The 20,974-nt window shown below is 41.1% G+C and overlaps 1 protein-coding gene across 1 annotated transcript in view; it reads right to left on the bottom strand.

Moving 5' to 3' along the window:
* LOC120860510 (monocarboxylate transporter 9) overlaps nt 1-20,234 on the bottom strand; it is a 46,374-nt gene extending 26,140 nt beyond the window's left edge. The window contains exons 1-2 of the mRNA XM_040236344.1: nt 19,895-20,234; nt 2,657-2,800 (exon numbers count right to left, since the gene is read on the bottom strand). Of these exons, the coding sequence (XP_040092278.1) occupies nt 2,657-2,800; nt 19,895-20,090 (340 nt within the window). The 5' untranslated portion in view covers nt 20,091-20,234. The remainder of the gene's footprint in view (nt 1-2,656; nt 2,801-19,894) is intronic.
* Between the last annotated feature and the right edge of the window lie 740 nt (nt 20,235-20,974).

Here is a 20,974-nt window from a genome sequence, read left to right as displayed (position 1 = left end):
GTAATATAAAATACCACATACATAACCTGTTCCCAAAGAACTAACAAGTAACCTGCTTATTTAGATTACGATCTGAGTAGAAACTGAGTATGGAGTTAAATTCAAAAGAAACTTTAAGAGTTCTAAAAGCATTGAAAACAATTATAAACACATAAAAGAGGTCAGGACCTGATGTCAGACTGAATGGATTTAACCCCAAGTCTCCCAGCTTTGCAGCTTTAGTTAGTAATCTCACTTCATTGAGCTTCACTTTCCCTCTCTGTAAAATGTGTTCATATGAAGACTGAATGAGATCATATAAAGCACAGAGCTTAGAGTACAGTTGTTGGTGTTATTGTTTGTCAATAAGTCACGTCTGACTCTCTGTGACCCCATGGAGCCTGCCAGGTCCATCTGTTCATGGGATTTCCCAGGCAAGAATACTGGAGTGGGTTGCCATTTCCTTCTCCAGGGCATCTTCCTTTTCCCAGGGATCTAACCCTATCTCCTGCTTGGCAGGCAGATTCTTTACAACTGAGTCACCAGGGAAGCATATAAAGCACAGAGCTGAACACACAGTATCAACTCAAATATTAGAGGTTATTATTTCCATCATTTATTATTAGGGAAATATTCCTATGTGAAAAAGAAGAATATTGGTTGTCAACAAAATTAGGTTCTTTCAAGTTGGACTCAAACCAGCCATTTTGCTGGAATTTGTCTCTGAAGTCTTTAAACACCAGAATCCTTAACTATAGTCCCTGTCTGGGTCATGTCCGGCCCAGCTGTGCTCTTTCCTTTGCGGCCACATGTAGTAATGAGATCTTCCCCCTGTTTCAGTCTATTCCCTTGAAGCCTCTCCTCCTATTAATTAGCTGTGTCAGCATTGAAAGGCATGTCTTCCTCCACCCAAATACGCTGTGTTCTAAGAATTTTGGCACCACTTCTGAACCAATGTCATATAGATGGTACTACAGAACTCCTGTCTAGAAAATAGGCTCTCGACATACATTTATCAAATGTGTTGTAACTTTTCTGACAGTAAAGCAAAAACATGTTAATCAGGAATAGCCCATTCTTTACATCAAATGTTTGAGGTTATTTAGCCTTTTATTGGAATTTTATTTGGAAAATGTCAATTTTCCTATAGATGTATAACTTATGTTCCTCTGATTATAACTTAAATTATTTCTTAACCATTTCATTACTTAAACAAATATTCAATTACATTTTAATAGATAATAAGAGTAGAGAAGGCAATGGCACCCCACTCCAGTACTCTTGCCTGGAAAATCCCATGGACGGAGGATCCTGGTAGGCTGCAGTCCATGGGGTCGCCAAGAGTCGGACACGACTGAGTGACTTCACTTTCATGCATTGGAGAAGGAAATGGCAACCCACTCCAGTGTTCTTGCCTGGAGAATCTCAGGGGCAGGGGAGCCTGGTGGGAGGCTGTCTATGAGGTTACACAGAGTCGGACATGACTGAAGCGACTTAGCAGCAGCAGCAGCAGCAAATAATAAGAGTGGGCATAATATTTTTACAATCTAAAATATAATATTTAAGGAATTCCCTGGTGGTGCAGTGGTTGGGACTCCACTTTCACTGGTAAGAAACCAGGTTCCATCCCTGGTCAGGAGATTAAGAACCTGCAGCCTGTGTGGCGTGGCCAAAAGTAAGAAATAAATGAATAATAAAATATTACTACGTGACTAATACACATTTCTATGTATTCAAACTGAATATGAAAAACTAGAACAACTTCTGCCTATACTTTATTTCAACTGATTCCCCTCCAATTTATATAACACTGGTGTATTGTTTTTTAAAAAATCTAATAGCTGAACATTTGGATTTACAGAAATGATATATTTGAAAGTGACTATCTGATTTACAAAATACATTTTTAACATTTAGAAGGAAAAATAATTAAGTCTTTCAGACATTCAGAAGAAACTTTGAAAGCTGGTGTTTTTAAAAAATTCCCTGCCAACAGCTCCTAGGAATCATGAGTCTGGTGATGTTTAACACAGAAGACAACAAGTACAATACATCACAAAAGTATTTCCCCCAAAACTGTCAGTGTTCTCAGGCCCCGAGTCCTATACCCTTTCCTCTCCTATAACCAAGATCATCATTAACCAGTCGGTTTTGTCTGCTCATGCCTTATATTTCACAAAAACAATCATTATTATGATGTACTTTAAAATCTACTTTTTACTTCTGCTATGACCTTGTGATTGAGGCCCTGGTGACAGCTACTGCGGAACAGCAGGATGTTTAGAACACAAATGGTTCAACACAGCCCTGTTCAGCCAACCGATATGAAAGGGACCACTTCCTACATTGGTGAGAAATGGCAGGTGTCAGTGACATCTAAGTTTCACTCTTCCCTCTCTCTTTTCCTTTGTTGTGCTAGAGAGACAAGTGCTAAAATTTAAAAAAACCCTTCCCATGCCTTGCAAGAAAACATAGTGCGCATTGTTAAACACACTTATCCCTTGAAATACTGTAATTCACTGGGTGGGCATTTCATTAAAGCAACAATTTTTGGCAAAGCAGTGGTTTGAAAGTGAATTATTCCTGAGCATTTTCACTCCTTACATTAATGTCATTCATTAAAACGACATTTAACTCTGAAAGCTTAGAAAAGTGTCATAGTGACCAGATTTCTTACCTACAACAATGCCATAGGAAAAAAACAGAAAGTAGATATTGGGGGCAAAACTGCTCAACATCAGGCCTCCTGCCACCAGGAAGCCACTGAAGATTGTCACGGCTCTCGCTCCAAAAGATGAGACACACACGCTGCAGACAGGACCTAAAATCATAAATGAAACCTTCACTTATTTACCAGCAACCTCCTCTCCACAATCCTATTATCCATCCCATGGGAAGTTTAAAATGATTCTTTCCATCATAAAACAACAAAATAACAATAAGCCACTGCATATTCACTATGGGTTGGACACCCTGCTATTTCACATAAACAATCTCACTTCACCGCATTCCTGGGAGCTAGGTGTTTTTGTTATCCTCGTTTTTTTTTTTTTTTTTAATAAGGAAATTAAACTTGCAGAAGAGTAAGGTTACATAGTTAAGAAATTGGGGTTCTGGAGTCAGACTTTATTAAATTCTCAACGAGGGTAACAGCAGCAGCCACAGAGTAGCAATAAAGAAATTAAAACCCAGACTGTCTGACTCTTTGAGTCCACCAGTTTTGGTGGTTTTTTTTTTTTTTTTTGTAGCATGCCATATGGCATGTGAGATCTTAGTTCCCTGACCAGGGATCCAACCTGTGCCCCCTCACTGGGAGCACAGAGTCTTAACCACTGGACCACCAGGGAAGTTCCTTGAGCCCACCATCTTAACCATCACACTCTTCTGAGGATTTTGGTCTCCTAGACAGGCGATACATCTTTTCTATCCCTAGCTCCCATCCAGCACAAGACCCGTCATATAACTGATGACAAAAATAAACTTGATGATTGACTCAATGCAGTCAATAGCAACCCTATAGAGAGACAAAGTGAGGAGTGAGGTTACTCCCCTCCTAGAGAATGTTCCGGCAGGGGTTTGGGGTGGGGTGGGGGTGCAGTGGCAATGCTTTGACCCTACTCACCCAGGCATGAGTTTGTCAGAAGGTATGAGTAGGTTCAAACCACGGACTATGATAAAGCATGAGAATGAGTCATCTACAGCTGCACCAGCAACAGCAATGCAGCAGTAATCTCACGAATGAATGCAGAGTGGAAGGCCCAACGGGAAAAAAGAACACGCTGGGTAATCTCAATTATTTTCAGCACTTTTTAAGATTTTTTTGGATGCGGATCATTTTTAAAGTCTTTATTGAATTTGTTACAATATTGTTCTGTTTTACCTTTTTTTGGTTTTTTTGGCCACAAGGCACGTGGCATCTTAGCTCCCCAACCAGGGATCAAATTCACACTCACTACGTTAGAAGGCCAAGTCTTAACCACTGGACCTGCCAGGGAAGTCCCAGTACTTAATCCTTCTCAGTACAAAAAGAGGCAAAACTAATCTAGTCAGAAGTCAGGACAGCAGTTATCTTTGGTAGGGGTTAGGGAGCTGTATCCAGAAGGGAACGCAGCCCAACTTCTAGGTGCTATAACATCCTGTTTCTGGATGTGAATGTGCTCATTACATGAGTCTGTCTGGTTTGTAAAAAAAAAAAAAAAGAAGAAGAAGAAGAAAATCACAGAGCTATCCTCTCATGACATGTACACTTTTCTGTACATATCTTAAAAGTTTTTAAGAAAATGCAAATGGAGAGACGGTGTCATCCATCCACAGTCTTGTAAGTGGTGGAACCAGGATCTGACAATCTGACAGGCCCATGCTTACCAATACCAGGCCCATTCTTATTCAACACGTTATTAACTGGAGACATACATATAGTGTATTATGGCCACAGGGATTAGTTTCTGCAAAAATCCCCCAGTCAACAACGTGCTAAGCACATATTTAAGACTAGGTTATGATCACTGAGATACTGCTGCTGCTGCTAAGTTGCTTCAGTCATGTCCAACTCTGTGCGACCCCAGAGATGGCAGTCCATCAGGCTCTCCCATCCCTGGGATTCTCCAGGTAAGAACACTGGAGTGGGTTGCCGTTTCCTTCTCCAATGCATGAAAATGAAAAGTGAAAGAGAAGTCGCTCAGTCATGTCCGACCCTCAGCGATCCCATGGACTGCAGCCCACCAGGCTCCTCCGTCCATGGGAGTTTCCAGGCAAGAGTACTGGAATGGGTTGCCATTGCCTTCTCCACTGAGATACTACCAGCTTTTAAAGCCCACAGACATCCCACATTCCTCCCTGGTCATTTCAGGCCCTCTTCTGTGAACCAGTACAGAGAAGAAAAGTGATATATTTACATGACAGAGGAGAATATTATACCCCAGTGTTTTAGGAGGAAAAGCCATTTGAAAGACCATACTTTTTATCTGACAGTTGAGTTATTGAGCTATGTGTATACCCAAAAAGAAACACTTAGATACTTCAAAAATAGAAACGATTTTAAGAGTCAAATTTCATAAATGGATAAAGTCGTGACCCTTTTCTGCTCTTTACTAAATTGTACTGACATTGAGAGTCAGTGTTTACAAACTCAACAGTCACACGGAATTGAAACAGAGATTGTAACTGGCATACTTGAAAAGGTTCAAGTTTCACCCTCAAAGTAGGTCTTTAAATTTATGCTCCTTAAGGCATGTGCATTCTACAAGGAAACCCAGAGTTTCAAAAGCTGGGAGTGGGATGAAGGGCAATACATTTCATAGCATGTACAGTCAAAATCACTACTTTATAAGATATGTGATATTATTATCCATTTTGTGATAAATTCTTTTATCATGCTGTCTAATAAATGAGTCTTTGAAACAACTGAAGCTTAAGAAAGAAGCAAGCAGAGATTCTTTTAACAAATGAAAAGCAAATTGAAACTGGTTTTAAAGAAAGTCTCACTTCACACCTGACTGACTTTATCAAAAAGATAACAAATAAGTGCTGGTTACAATGTGTAGAAAAGGGAACCCTCATACACTGTTGGTGAGAATGTAAATTGGTGTAGCCACAGTGGAAAACAATACGGAGATTCCTCAAAAACTTAAAAATAGAACTACCATAACATCCAGCAATTTCATTCCTGGGTCTTTATTCAAAGAAAACAAAAACACTAATTCGAAAAGATATATGCATGCCCATGTTAAGTGCAGCATTATTTTCAATAATCAAGATATGAAACCAACTTAAGTGCTCATTAATAGATAAATGGATGTGGTATGTGTGTGTGTGTGTGTATATATATACACACACACAATGGAATGTTACTCAGCCATCAAAAAGAATGAAATCTTGCTATTTGTGACAGTATGGATGGACCTAGAGAGTATTACACTAAGTGAAATAAGTCAGACAAAGACAAATACTGTATGATTTCACTTATATGTGTAACCTAAAAAAGTAAAATGAACAAACAAATCTAAACAGAAATAGTCATGGATACAGAGAACAAACTGGTGGTTGCCAGAGGGGAGTGGTGTAGGGGGAGAGAAAAATGGATCAGGGAAATCAAGAGGTGCAAACTTTCAGTTACAAAATAAATGAGTCACAGGTATGAAATGTAGAGCGTGGGGAATACAGTCAATAATTGTAGAGTGTCTTGGTATGGTAACATAGTGTAATTACACCTGTTATGGTGATCATTTAAAAACATGTGCTGTGCTGTGCTTATTTGCTCAGTTGTGTCCAACTCTTTGCGACCCCATACATTGTAGCCCACCAGGCTCCTCTGTCCATGAGGATTCTCCAGGCAAGAATACTGGAGGTTGCCATGCCTTCCTCCAGGGGATTGCCCCAACCCAGGGATCAAACCCAGGTCTCCTGCATTGCAGGTTGATCCTTTACCATCTAAGCCACCAGGGAAGCTCACTTAAAAACACATCGAAATAGCAAATCACTATGCTGTGTATTAGAACTGACATGGTGCTATAAGTCAGTTATACTTCAAAAACAAACAAGCCAACACAAAAGCTCAGAGGAAGAGAAATCAAGTATGTGGTTACCAGAGGTAGAGGGTAGAGGGAGGAAGAACTGGAGGACAGTGGTCAAAAGGTCCAAACTTTCAGTTATAAGATAAATAAGCACTAGGGTTGAAATGTACAACATGATAAATATAATTAACACTGTTGTGTTTATATATGAAAGTTGTTAAGAGAGTAAATCCTCACAGTTCTCATTGCAAGGAAAAAATTTTTTTTTTACTTCTTTAAAGCTGTCCATATATAAAATGTTAGATGTTCACTAAACTAAAACATAATGATAGGGAAAAAAAATGTTTTCTATGTCTTTAATGCTGTGCATATACGAAAAGATGGATGTTCACTAAACTTACTGTGGTAATCATTTCATGATAAATATAAGTTAAATCATGCTATGCACCTTAAACTTATACAGCACTTTATGTCAATTATTCCTGAATGAAACTAGAAGAAATAAATTCTCTACTTTCACACCATCTACTGCTGCTAACTGAAATGAAAAAAAATCCTGATGTCAGAGGTTAAAGACAAAGAATTTTAGAGCTGAAAGAGGCCTTGGAAAGGGTCTAAAGGTAAAATGATGAAACTGGAGCCTAGAAGGATCATGTGATTTGACCAAGAATCCATAGCTAATCAATGACAGAGCTAAGGCCAAAGTCAGCCCAACATTCTTCCCAACTGAGAAGTGTTTCCATTGGCACCTTGATGTTTTTCTAGAAATATATTTTAAAAACACCTACATACTTTTGTATTATCTCACAGTTTAAGTAGCTTAATGAATTTATGGAAGATGAAAACATGACATTTATGCTCATTTTGGTGCTTAAAGGTTTAGAACAAATTATTTTATTCTCATCCTCAGAACCAGGGTATTTCTAGCCTTGATTTACACAGCTTTAAACCACAACAGCCCCAGGTTTCATCAATAACAATTAGGGCAAAGTACAGCTGGAAGTGACCAGTAAGTCACATCCACAAAACCTGACACATTTATGTGTTTAGCTCTTTACAGTAACAGGCAAGTTCTCCAAGATGGTAAACCACAGATTACTCCTCAGCATTGGACTAGTTTCCATTCAAGAGACTAAATAAATCAAATGACTACTCTCAGGGAAGATTGATGAGGCTTCAGGTGTTTTACTCTGCAGAAGGAACCTTTGGAACAAAAGTCGGTTAACTTGTAATGTGAACCAGTGATTCCACTGCTTGGGATCTGTAAAATTTTAGAAAAAAAGAGAGGGAGGAGCATCATCATTGGGTTGCCGGTTTTTTTACTTTGACAAATAAAAACATTTTTAAATGTAATAACCATCTATTTTCATTGCCTCATCATTAAGGCAGAAGAAGGAATATTTTAATAAGGAAATAGTGAGGAGGATATAATTTCAGAGTAAAATGGAAGCCAGTACGATAGTGGGAAACACACACACATACAACGTATCACTGTCTTCATATTCATTTTGTCTTTTGTGAAAAGTTTTCTTTTTTCTTTTTTTGGTTTTGTTTTTCTTTTTTGGCCATACTGTGCAGCATATGGGATCTTAGTTTCCCTACCAAGGATCAAACCCATGCCTCTTGCATTGGAAGCTCAGAGTCTTACCACTGGACCACTATGGAAGACCCCATGAAAAGTTTTCTTGAACTCATAGTTTTATACGTATTGGGGTTTAGGAGCCATTATTACTATTACTACCTTCTGTTTGGGTAATTAATCTTGATTGCTTACATGAACTGAAAATGCTCAGTAGCAGGGCTGGCAGTCAACACAGAAGAATGGTTTCAGGATAGCAGGTGATGGGGGTGGGGCGGTAAGAGGTAGCATGTATGCATGCCCGCTTGTTTAGTCGTGTCGGACTCTTTGCAACCCCGTGGACTGTAGCCCACCGGGCTCCTCTGTCCATGAGATTCTCCAAGCAAGAATACTGGAGTGGGTTGCCATGCCCTCCTCCAGGGGATCTTACCCGTCCCAGGAATCAAACCCAGGTCTCCTGCATTGTGGGCAGATTCTTTACCATCTAAGCCACCAGGGAAGCCCTGTTGCTGCTGCTGCTAAGTCACTTCAGTCGTGTCCGACTCTGTGCGACCCCATAGACGGCAGCCCACCAGGCTCCCCCATCCCTGGGGTTCTCCAGGCAAGAACACTGGAATGGGTTGCCATTTCCTTCTCCAATGCATGAAAGTGAAAAGTGAAAGTGAAGTCGCCCAGTTGTATCCGACTCTTAGTGACCCCATAGACTGCAGCCCACCAGGCTCCTCCGTCCATGGGATTTTCCAGGCAAGAGTACTGGAGTGGGGTGCCATTGCCTTCTCCAAAGGGAAGCCTTACAACCTCTTAAATACAAAATGAAACAAAAATATAAAACCATTTGTTCATAGCCATCTGAAGATCAGACTGACTGATATTATTCTCAGTCAATGAGGGAAATGAAAATGAAAACTCCAATGGAAAAAGTGTTTTGTTATGACCAAGGGTGAATTAGAAAATGAGAAGGATGAGTTGGTTTAAGGAAGTCAGAATGAACTACTAGAAAGGGATGAAACTGTTTCCTTTAGCCCTTCAGGGTGACATGGGAAGAACAGTGTTAAATTTTTGCTGGTGCTTGAGATTAGCAAGGAGGAAGAATACACTGAGTAAAATTTTAAAATTTGCTATGAACAGTAACATAAATTTAAGGCTGCATTAAGCAAACAAAAAAGTAAATATTTGACCATTACCATTCCCCCACTATTTACCAAGCATCTGTTAGAGAAGCATTGCGGCAAAACAGAAAAATAAGAAGCCACACACGGAATATTAAAGTTTCTAGTAACTCCATGAGAAAAAGAAAAGAGGTAAAATTGATGTCAATAATATATTTTACCTAACTGTATCAAAAACATTATCCCTTCAACATTTCAATATCATTAGAGATATTTTACACTCCTTTATTTTGTACTAAGTCTTTGAAATCCAGTATGTATTTGTGACATTTACATCACATCTCATCTTGAAATAGCCACATTCTAAGTACCCAGCAGCCACATATGGCTAATTGCTGCTCTGGACCACACAACCCTGGTGTGCAGTCTCATGGCACCAGCTCTCGTATCATGGTAGAAAAGGACACAGAGAAGAACACACACAGTTTCCAAGCTAGGCCAAAAGGATAAACTAAGGTCCAAACCTAAGGTCATGGGTGATTAAGTCCCAAAAGAAAGTTTCAGATCATGTGTTTGGGAATTCCAGAAAAGAGAGATCATCATGGGCCAATGAACTGACTCTTGAACTGGGCTGTGAAGTATGGTTATATTGACAAAGGAAATGAAAAACATTCTCAATAGAGGCAACAGAACCATAATGCAGTTTTCCAGCTTATAAATTTAGTAAGAAAGCTTTGGGAAAGAAATTATCTCCTTTGAAAAATAAATCAACTTCCATGAACTTCTCCCCCCAAAAAAGATTCAGAGAGTCCCCAGAGTGGTAGGATGGCCTGACCTGCCACAGGGCGTAGAAATATCTCACTCTATTGATATTAGAATGAGAAATAAATTATAGGGACTTCGCTGGTGGTCCAGTGGTTAAGGTTCTGTGCTTCCAATGCAGGGGGTGCAGGTTTGATCCCTGGCTGGAGAGCTAAGCTCCGCAGGCCTCCAGGCTAAAATCCAGAACATAGACAATAGAAGCAATATTATTCTTGCTTCAACAAACAACAGAAACAAATTCAATAAAGTTTTTTAAAATGATCCACATCAAAAATATTCTTAAAAGAATGAAATTATAGCAGGTTGAAATGTGACATATATATATATGTGGCTTCCTTGGTGGCTCAGCAATAAAGAATCTGCCTACAACGTAGGAGATGTGGATTCAATTCCTAGGTTGGGAAGATCCTGGAGGAGGGCATGGCAATCCACTCCAGTATTCTTGCCAGGAAAATACCATGGGCAAAGGAGCCTGGCAGGCTACAGTCCATGGGGTCACAAAGAGTGGAACACGACTGAAGCAATTGAGAACATACATTCTGTGTGTGTGTGTGTGTGTGTGTGTAATGAAATTATAACCAGGCTGTGTGCTTACAGTGCTGTAAAGGTTCCCTAACAGAGTAGACTGCTTGGGTTCAGGACACCCATCCCTCCACTTACAATGCAGGGGGCCCAACAATGCAGGTTCCTCACTCTTGCTAAGACCAGAAATTTTATCTTCCTGAGGAAGAGAAAGGCACTACAGAGCCACGCCCACTCAAATCCTTGCTCTCAAGTATACTGATCACCTTTGCTTGTGGGCTGGTTTGGCATATTACGCACGTTTGCTTTTTTCAAGTCAGCAAAACCTACACGATTCGCACCAATCAACCGTAGACCTGCCTAGCACACTGGGAGCGGGCCAATGTAACAGGAGGCAGAAATTCAGCCCTAGACAAAGGAGTCTACAGTACTTGGGGGTAAAATTGTATAGATACACTCAAACTCAGCTCTGCCAACACTTGCAACTCAGGCAGCAAGTCTGCTGGCTATCCTGACTCATTGTATTAACCCAGGGATAGATGTACTGACTCCTTAGCAATTTGAAGACCTTTAAAGGAACTAAGGGCAAAAAAATGAGAGGGAAGGGACTACTCAATCTATCTGGAGTACAAAACTGCAGAACAAAAGATCCCTCTGTTCCATCAGCATCTCTGTTGTTGGGAAAATGGCCCCACCCTTTTCCTTGAATTTGAAGAATTACCAAAGAGTGCTTTCTCTCAATTTAATAAAAGACTGAATAATATTCCACTGTATATATGTAGAGCAGAAATTAACACAGTATTGTAACACAAATATACTCCAATAAAAATTAATAAAGGGTCTTCCTCCCCAGTGGTACAGTGGATAAGAATTAGCCTGCCAATGCAGCGGACACACAGTTGATCCCTGCTCCGGGAACATCCCACACACGGTGCAGCAACCAAGTCCACGTGCCACAACTACTGCAGCCCTTGAGCTCTAGAGCCCACGAACCACAACTCTCAAGGCCTGCACGCCTAGAGCCTTTGCTCGACAGCAAGAGAAGCCAGTGCAATGAGAAGCCCATGCATGGCAACTAGAGAGTAGCCCCCAGTCTCCACAACTAGAGAAAGCCTGTGTGCAGCAACGAAGATCCAGGGCAACAACAATAACAAAATATGTATATATAAGGCCATGATTGCCCTTTGGTTCAGTGACCTTCCATTCCTTCTGTATCCTCCAGATTCTGAGCAGAGAAACTGAACCAGAAGTAGACGTACGTTAGGAGATTTACTGCAAGGAAGTGGCTTATGCGGTTGTGGGGCTTGGTGAGGCAAGTATGGCATCCACAGGACAAGCATCAGTAGGGGCAGGTTGGAACTCTCTCCCACAGGATGAAGCCACAGCCCGCAGGCAGAATTTCTTCTTCTGAAAAGCTCCCTTATGCTCATAAAGCCTTTCAACAAATTGAATCAGATCCATCTAGTTTATTCAGGATAATCTCTCTGACTTAGAGTCAACTGACTATGGACTTAGAGCACATCTATAAAACACCTTCACAGCCACACCTCCATGGGTGTTTCAACAACCACAGAATGTAGCCTAGCCAAGTTGACACCTACTGTCACACCTGTTGGCTATACCTAACAGTGTTATATACCTATCACACCTGTGTCACACCTAACACACTCTCTCCTTCTCCAGCCAAATTTACTCTACCGGACCATGTCACGTGCAGTGTGGACACCAGGCCTCCGCATTCATGGACTCTCCTTGGACTGCCTGCTCCCTGCCCATCTGCCTTGCCCAGCCCATACAGACTGTCTTGTTCTTGCTATTCTTGGTATTTGCGGTGATGTCTCAAAGGATCACGACCCTTTTTCCCTGTCTCTTTCTTGAGATTATAAACGACTCATAGCAGAGAAGATATCTCCTGTCTGGGCGTCCCTAACATAGAGACCAGGCTCTCTGAGTGTCTGTAATGATGATGTATAACCTAGGGAGACCAAATCCTTAATATTCAGCTTTATTCATCCCAAAGATCATCTGGAAAAACAACCCAGATGCGAGGCCTACTTCTTAGTATTTCTCAGTTACTCAAGTTTCAAAGAAAAAGAATTAAGATTACAAAGAGTGTAAAGATAAGAATTGCATGTCTTTTCACTATTCACTATTGCAAGTCTATTCACTAGATTTGTTAAAGAAAATTGGTGGGCTTTAAATTCCATATGCTTAGGTACAATCTTCAGGCTTCCCAGGTGGTGCTAGTGGTAAAGAACCTGCCTGTTGATGCAGGAGACATAAAAGACACAGGTTTGATCCTTGGGTCAGGAAGATTCCCTGGAGAACGAAATGGCAACCCACTCCAGTATTCTTGCCTGGAGAATCCCATGGACAGAGGAGCCTGGCAGGCTAACAGTCCTTGGGGCCAGAAAGAGTCAGACACGACTGAAACAGCTTAGCACACAGGCAGGTACAATCTTGACAGTCCCCCGCCTGCCCATTGCCCTAGATGTGTCTTCATCTTTCATACTGAAGGGTCCCTTTCTTTTGCAGAGTCTACAGCATGGTTGGAACTGCCTGGGAGAGTAATTTTATTTGTGGGGAACTGCTGTTCTCTACTTAGTAATATTTGTTGAGTACTTACCATATGCCAAGCACCATCTCTGTTTTTCTACAAAGCAATCCTATGAAGTAGGTACTTCCATTATCTCCCATTTAAAGATGAAGAAACAGATTTAACAGGTCAGAAAAAACCCTTAGACAGTGTACTTCATCTTGGGCAGGTCACAAAACCCTAAGGACAATAACGCCTGCTTCACTGTATTGTATCTGGGTTCGATCCCTGGGTTGGGAAGACCCCCTGGAGAAGGGGAAGGCTACCCACTCCAGTATTCTGGCCTAGAGAATTCCATGGACTGTATAGTCCATGGGGTCGCAAAGAGTCAGACATGACTGAGCGACTTTCTCTCTCTCTCTCACACACACACACACACACACAGAGTGTATTGTTATAAGGATAAAGTAAGCGAAGGTGACTGCCAGACACACAAGGGGCACTTTTCAAACTAAAGGGACAAACAGATGAAAAACAGAATTTGTGGGACTTCCCCGGTGGTTCAGTGGCTAAGACTCCATGCTCCCAATTCAGGGGGGCCAAGGTTCGATCCTTGGTGACAGAACTAGATCCCACATGCCACAGCTAAGAGTTCACATGCTACAGCTAAAGATCCCACATGCCACAGCTAAGACTCGGTGCAGCCAGATAAATACAGTTAAACAAATATTTTTTAAAAGGAGAATTTGTATGTTGCTTGGCAAAGTACTCCTGCTATACTTCAGTTCAGTCCAGTCGCTCAGTCGTGTCCGACTCTTTGTGGCCCCATGAACCGCAGTGCGCCAGGCCTCCCTGTCCATCATCAACTCCCAGAGTCCACCCAAATCCAGGTCCATTGAGTCGGTGATGCCATCCAACCATCTCACCCTCTGTCATACCCTTCTCCTCCTGCCCTCAATATTTCCCAGCATCAAGGTCTCTTCAAATGAGTCAACTCTTTGCATCAAGTGGCCAAAGTATTGGAGTGTCAGCTTCAACATCAGTTCTTCCAATGAACACCCAGCACTGGTCTCCTTTAGGATTGACTGGTTCGATCTCCTTGCAGTCCAAGGGACTCTCAAGAGTCTTCTCCAACACCACAGTTCAAAAAGCATCATCTTCAGCACTCAGCTTTCTTCACAGTCCAACTCTCACATCCATACATGACTACTGGAAAAACCATAGCCTTGACTAGACGGACCTTTCTTGACAAAGTAATGTCTCTGCTTTTTAATATGCTGTCTAGGTTGGTCGTAACTTTCCTTTCAAGGATTAAGCGTCTTTTAATTTCATGGCTGCAATCACCATCTGCAGCGATTTTGGAGCCCAGAAAAATAAAGTCAGCCACTGTTTCCACTGTTTCCCCATCTATTTGCTATAAAGTGATGGGACCAGATGCCATGATCTTCGTTTTCTGAATGTTGAGCTTTAAGCCAACTTTTTCACTCTCCTCTTTCACTTTCATTAAGAAGCTCTTTAGTTCTTCTTCACTTTCTGCCATAAGGGTGGTGTCATCTGCATATCTGAGGTTATCAATATATCTCCCAGCAATTTTGATTCCAGCTGTGCTTCTTCCACCCCAGCATTTCTCATGATGTACTCTGCATAGAAGTTAAATAAGCAGGGTGACAATATACAGCTTGATGTACTCCTTTTCCTATTTGGAACCAGTCTGTTGGTCCATGTCAAGTTCTAACTGTTGCTTCCTGACCTGCATACAGGTTTCTCAAGAGGCAGGTCAGATGGTCTGGTATGCCCATCTCTTTCAGAATTTTCCACAGTTTATTGTGATCCACACAGTCAAAGGCTTTGGCATAGTCAATAAAGCAGAAATAGATGTTTTTCTGGAACTCTCTTGCTTTTTCCATGATCCAGCAGATGTTGGCAGTTTGATCTCTGGTTCCTCTACCTTTTCTAAAACCAGCTTGAACATCTGGAAGTTCATGATTCACGTATTGCTGAAGCCTGGGTTGGAGAATTTTGAGCATCACTTTACTAGCATGTGAGATGAGCGCAATTGTGTGGTAGTTTGAGCATTCCTTGGCATTGCCTTTCTTTGGGATTGGAATGAAAACTGACTTTTTCCAGTCCTGTGGCCACTGCTGAGTTTTCCAAATTTGTTGGCATATTGAGTGCAGCACTGTCACAGCATCATCTTTCAGGATTTGAAACAGCTCCACTGGAATTCCATCACCTCCACTAGCTTTGTTCATAGTGATGCTTCCTAAGGCCCACTTGACTTCACATTCCAAGATGTCTGGCTCTAGGTGAGTGATCATACCACCGTGATTATCTGGGTCGTAAAGATCTTTTTTGTGCAGTTCTTCTGTGTATTCTTGCCACCTCTTCTTAATATCCTTGGCTTCTGTTAGGTCCATACCATTTCTGTCCTTTATTGAGCCCATCTTTGCATGAAATGCTCCTTTGCATGAAAATATATCTCTAATTTTCTTAGAGATTTCTAGTGTTTCCCATTCTACTGTTTTCCTCTATTTATTTGCAGTGATCACTGAGGAAGGCTGTCTTATCTTGCTATTCTATGGAACTCTGCATTCAGATGCTTATATTTTTCCTTTTCTCCTTTGCTTTTGGCTTCTCTTCATTTCACAGCTATTTGTATGGCCTCCTCAGACAGCCATTTTGCTGCTTTGCATTTCTTTTTCTTAGGGATGGTCTTGATCCCTGTCTCCTGTACAATGTCACGAACCTCCATCCATAGTTCATCAGGCACTCTGTCTATCAGATCTAGTCCCTTAAATCTCTTTGTCACTTCCACTGTGTAGTTATAAGGAATTTGATTTAGGTCATACCTGAATGGTCTAGTGGTTTTCCCCACTTTCTTCAATTTAAGTCTGAATTTGGCAATAAGGAGTTCATTATCTGAGCCACTGTCAGCTCCTGGTCTTGTTTTTGCTGACTGTATAGAGCTTCTCCACCTTTGTTTGGCTGCAAAGAATATAATCAATTTGATTTCGGTGTTGGCCATCTGGTGATGTCCCTATGTAGATATACTTGCTCAGCTATCATCTCCAGAGGTTGGATCACAAAATTGGTAAGGATGACACCTACCAGACCTTCTCTGGACAAAAGTGGGTAAAGAAAACAATTCGTGTTTCTCGGCTATGATATAGCTTGCTGCAGAAGAATCGTCTGGGGAGCTAGTTAAAATGAAGATTCCTAGGACTTCCCTAGTGGTCTAGTGGCTAAGACTCTGCACTCCCAATGCAGGGAGCCCGGGCCTGATTCCTGGTCAGGGAACCAGATCTCACATGTAGCAACAAAGATCAGAGATCCAGCATGCCACAGCTAAGACCTGAGCAGCCAAATAAATAAATAAATACATATATATATTTAATGATAAAAAATGAAGATTCTTGGGACCATCCCCACTCTCACAGCACTGATGAGTAAGAAATGGGCTTTTTAAAGCTCAAGTAATTCATATATACTCCTAAATTGAAGAACAACTATCAAAGATGTACTTATATAAATACATATATGCACACACACACACATATATGTACAAATTATATTAATTTTTATCAAAAAGGATACACACACCAGACTGGAGCCACTGGACACAATTTATTTGTCATGATTTAGATAGAATGAGCACAGTGACACATTCAAGTAGAAACCTACAGTGTTTCTCCTTCTAAATAAGACAACAGCAATCATATATTTGAAAAATATCAAAAAATGCCAGAATGAAATCTAAGTAGAGAGGGCTTAAGCCAGTGGTAGTTCCAACTTGAAAATCACTTTGGAAGCTTCTTGAAAAAAAAAATCAGGTCTGTGGGCCCCATTATAAACTGAATTAGAATACCTAAGGTCTAATCTAGGCATTTATATGCTGAAATTTTCTGCGAATGATTCTGATTATCTCCCTATTTTAGAATCACTGATAGGACTTCCCTGGTGGTCCACTGGTCCAGAATCCATCTGCCAAGGCAAGGGACATGGGTTCTATCCCTGTTCCGGGAAGATGTCACATTCCACGGGACAACTAAGCCTGTGCCCCACGACTACTGAGCCCGAGCTCCGCAACAAGAGAAGCTACTGCAATGAGAAGTCGGAAAGTGGTCTCCACCCTCCACCACCTAGAGAAAGCTCATGTGCAGCAGCAAAGATGCGGCACAGCCAAGAGTAAGTTAATAGAGTTAAAAGAAAAAGAATCACTGATAAACATCGGGAGGTGTACTTTTTCTGTTTCCAAGGTAGTACTGATCTGTTTGTTGCTGCGTAGGACAAAGTGGTAGACAAAGTAGAAGCTGGACGTGGCTCAAACACTGCTCAACACCTCTCGCTAACGTTGTATTACCGTAGCTCTCAGGATTTGTCCCCTAATTTATGCTATGAAGAGCCAAGAGAGGCCAACAACACGGATATTCAGTGGCCACTAACTAAAGTGCACACAGGCACATTTGCATGTACACACACACACACACACACACACACACACACACCCGTAAGTCTTAGGTCTCCCGTCAGCATTTTCTTCTCACTGCTTCCCCATTCTGGAACCCTCTGGTCTCCATAGTCCATGTTTATCTTCAAAAGTTTGATTAGCTGGTCTAAGTGTCTCCTCATCTAGCCTAGACACTGAAGATAAGTGACTTGCATGTGGTCCCTCAGTTATAGGGTAGTGGAGCCAGGGCTCAGACTAACTCTGACTTCAGCCCAACATTTCCCTCAGTACTTGTTCACTCCCTGGACATTCAGTGGGATACTCTCTCTCCAGCCCAACCAGCGGGACAGGACTTGGCTCTAAAAAGGGCCATGCACTTGGTCTGCTGCCCTGCTCTTGCTATCTGGAAATTCTTAACTTTTTTAACAGAAGGTCCTGAATTTTCATTTTGTACATGGGCTTGCAAATTACGTATCTGGTCCTGCCTATAAGTGAAGAGGGCTGCTCGTGGCCCTGAGACAAACTAATCATTCACCTGGGAACCTGCAGAAAGTGGAAAGCCACAGTTCAGAATCTCAATGTCAGCTCTGACCACCCTACCCATCCCTAAGATGATCTTAGCTTCCCTGAACCCTCAAACCCTCAAGTCCTACCTGGACAAACTTCATGAAAAAGAGCTCTGTTCTCCAGGTATGTGCTAATGGAGGTAGTATTTCAATTACCCTTTGACTCTTGCTGGAAGGCAAGTAATTGCATTCCTATTTAACTTTGAATTTGCTAATAGAAATGATGACTAATTGGAAAACATTTAAAAATTCTCTTCTCACCAGATCATTCTCTAAAAATTATACTTTCAGACATATCAACCACCATTCACTTGTACTCCGACAGCTTTACAAACAGCCCACATTTTGAAAAATTCTTGCAAACAAATCTTGGCAAATGTTTCCTGTTTTTCTTAAGCTTATGACAGTGTTATTTTCATTTGTTTAGTTATGCTTAGTTATCTTATCTGACATGGCCAGATGATCCAGCATTGTTTTTCAAGTCTTGTTTTTAATTTAACAAAGTAATGCATCAGTTGGAAGCAACTGTTTATGTTTTATTTAGTTCTAAGAAGTCCCCTTTAGTGATCAGGAAAGACAACAAATTTAAAAGAAGGAATAGCCATTGCATTTTCTGTGGAAATCATTTTAGAGCTGCAAAAAGATCTTATAAATCACCACATGCGTTGTCCTTATTTTCCCATAAGAACAGAGATTGTGATTTGCTCAATGAGTCATCATGTCAAGTTCAAAGCACAGAAAGAGACTCCAGGGCTACGTTTTAGCATGTCTGTTCTTAACCAGTTCCAAGTAAGTTAGACTGACAATCACTAAATATACTGCAGAGTTCAAACTACAACTCTAGAAATTGAAGTGCATATAATCCTTAAAAAAAAACCAAAAACCCTCCACTACGCTCTCTAAAGATGTTAAGAATCACTATTGTATCATACTTGGTAAGTGCGAATCAAGAATATTACTTCTGGATACATTATATAAAGGTCACACAAAATGCATCACATACATAACACTACATTTAAACCCTTAATGGTGTCATCATTGTGAGATGGGACTACCCTTTGCCATGTCAAATTTTTCTTAAGAAGGTGACACAAATGTAGGACATGAAATCTGATCACAGTATATCTGAATCAGAGAGGAGTAACTATGAACCACAGAGGAACTGTTTCCAGGACTGATGCAAAACATTTGGCCTTTTGGTCACCAGCATTCATCGGACATACGTGGATCACTGTCCTCGCGCCCTTGTATCTTTCTTACTTGTGGAAGTATTTGTGTCTCACTAGACTGAACCTCTTTAAGGCAGAAATAAATGATGCGTTAGCCATTCATCCTTTCATATCCAGCATCAATGTCTAGTACACAGCAGCAAATAAATGAATAAAGATATGCATTCTTCAATATCTTATGGAATTTCTGTATTTTCACACGATTTAGTACAGTGAGGGCTTCCCTGGTAGCTCAGACGGTAAAGAATCTGTCTGCAATGCGAGAGACTTGGGTTTGGTCCCTGGGTCAGGAAGATCTCCTGGAGAAGGAAATGGCAACCCACTGTACTATTCTGGCCTGGAAATTCCCATGGACAGAGGAGCCTGGTGGGCTACAGTCCATAGAGTCGCAAAAAGTCAGACATGACTGTGGGTCAGACACACTATTACAGTGAAGGAGAGGTTTATAATCTCAGTGAAAGCAGAAAAGTAGGTATTATACTTTTTAAAAAATACTTGAGCCTCCTATGCCTTGTACAGTGTTAATGAGGCAGGAAACAATTATGTAATTAAACGATTAATGAGTGAGGAGAAGCACAAAGTTACCCACTTACTCGCAAGCAAGCCAACTCCACTTGCAAGGGATCCAATCCAGGCCGTTTTTCCTTTTCCTTCACCAAAGGCGTCCAGCCATTCTATGTACAAGACACCAACAGCTAACGGCGATCCATAACACAAAAACTGAGTGAAGAAGGAGACAGCCACAATCACCCAGCCCCAGCCACCGTCAGGCGACTTTTTCAATTCCATTGTGACGTGAGATCAAGCGGGCGTCTCTCAGTGGGTCCTAAGCGGAAAAAAAGAAAAAGCATACTTAGAGTATGGTAAGGCATGGTATTCTAGATTTAAAACAGCTCCTCCTAAATTAAAATATTAAAAGTTCCCTAAAAATACACAAGGAAAAGGATAAGAGATCACTGACATATCAAGTTAACTTTAGAATTTTTATTTCTGATTTGAATAAGTACTATATCCACGTGTTTCCAAAAAAAATGTTTTTTATATTATAAAAAGGATACAATAGGAGTTCGGAATAAACATATATGCACTGCCACTGCTGCTGCTAAGTCGCTCCAGTCGTGTCCGACTCTGTGCAGTGCCATAGACGGCAGCCCACCAGGCTCCGCCGTCCCTGGGACTCTCCAGGCAAGAACACTGGAGTGGGCCGCCACCTCCTTCTCCAACGCATGAAAGTGAAAAGTGAAAGTGAAGTTGCTCAGTCGTGTCCGACTCTCCGCGACCCCATGGACTGCAACCCTCCAGGCTCCCCTGTTCATGGGATTCTCCAGGCAAGAGCACTGGTGTGGGGTGCCATACTAAATATAAAATAGATAACCAACAGGCACCTACTGCATAGCATGGAGAACTATAATCAATATTTTGTAATAACCTATAAGGGAAAGAATCTAAAAAGAATACATATATATGTGTGTATGTATATATATAGGTAGTTGTATATATACATACGTATATATATACACATAATATATGTACAACTCAATCACGGTGCTGTACACCTATAACTAACACGACACTGTAAATCAACTACACTTCAAAATTTTTTTTAAAGGCATAGAGTGAAGTCTCCTTCCTAAATTTATCCCCATTCACCAGGTTCCCACCCCAAGCCAAAC

Source organism: Oryx dammah, unplaced genomic scaffold, assembly GCF_014754425.2.
Source record: "Oryx dammah isolate SB20612 unplaced genomic scaffold, SCBI_Odam_1.1 HiC_scaffold_11077, whole genome shotgun sequence".
Classification (NCBI taxonomy): Eukaryota; Metazoa; Chordata; class Mammalia; order Artiodactyla; family Bovidae; genus Oryx; species Oryx dammah.
The sequence above is the reverse complement of the archived record's forward strand: the minus strand, read 5'-3'. Positions and strand labels throughout refer to the sequence as shown.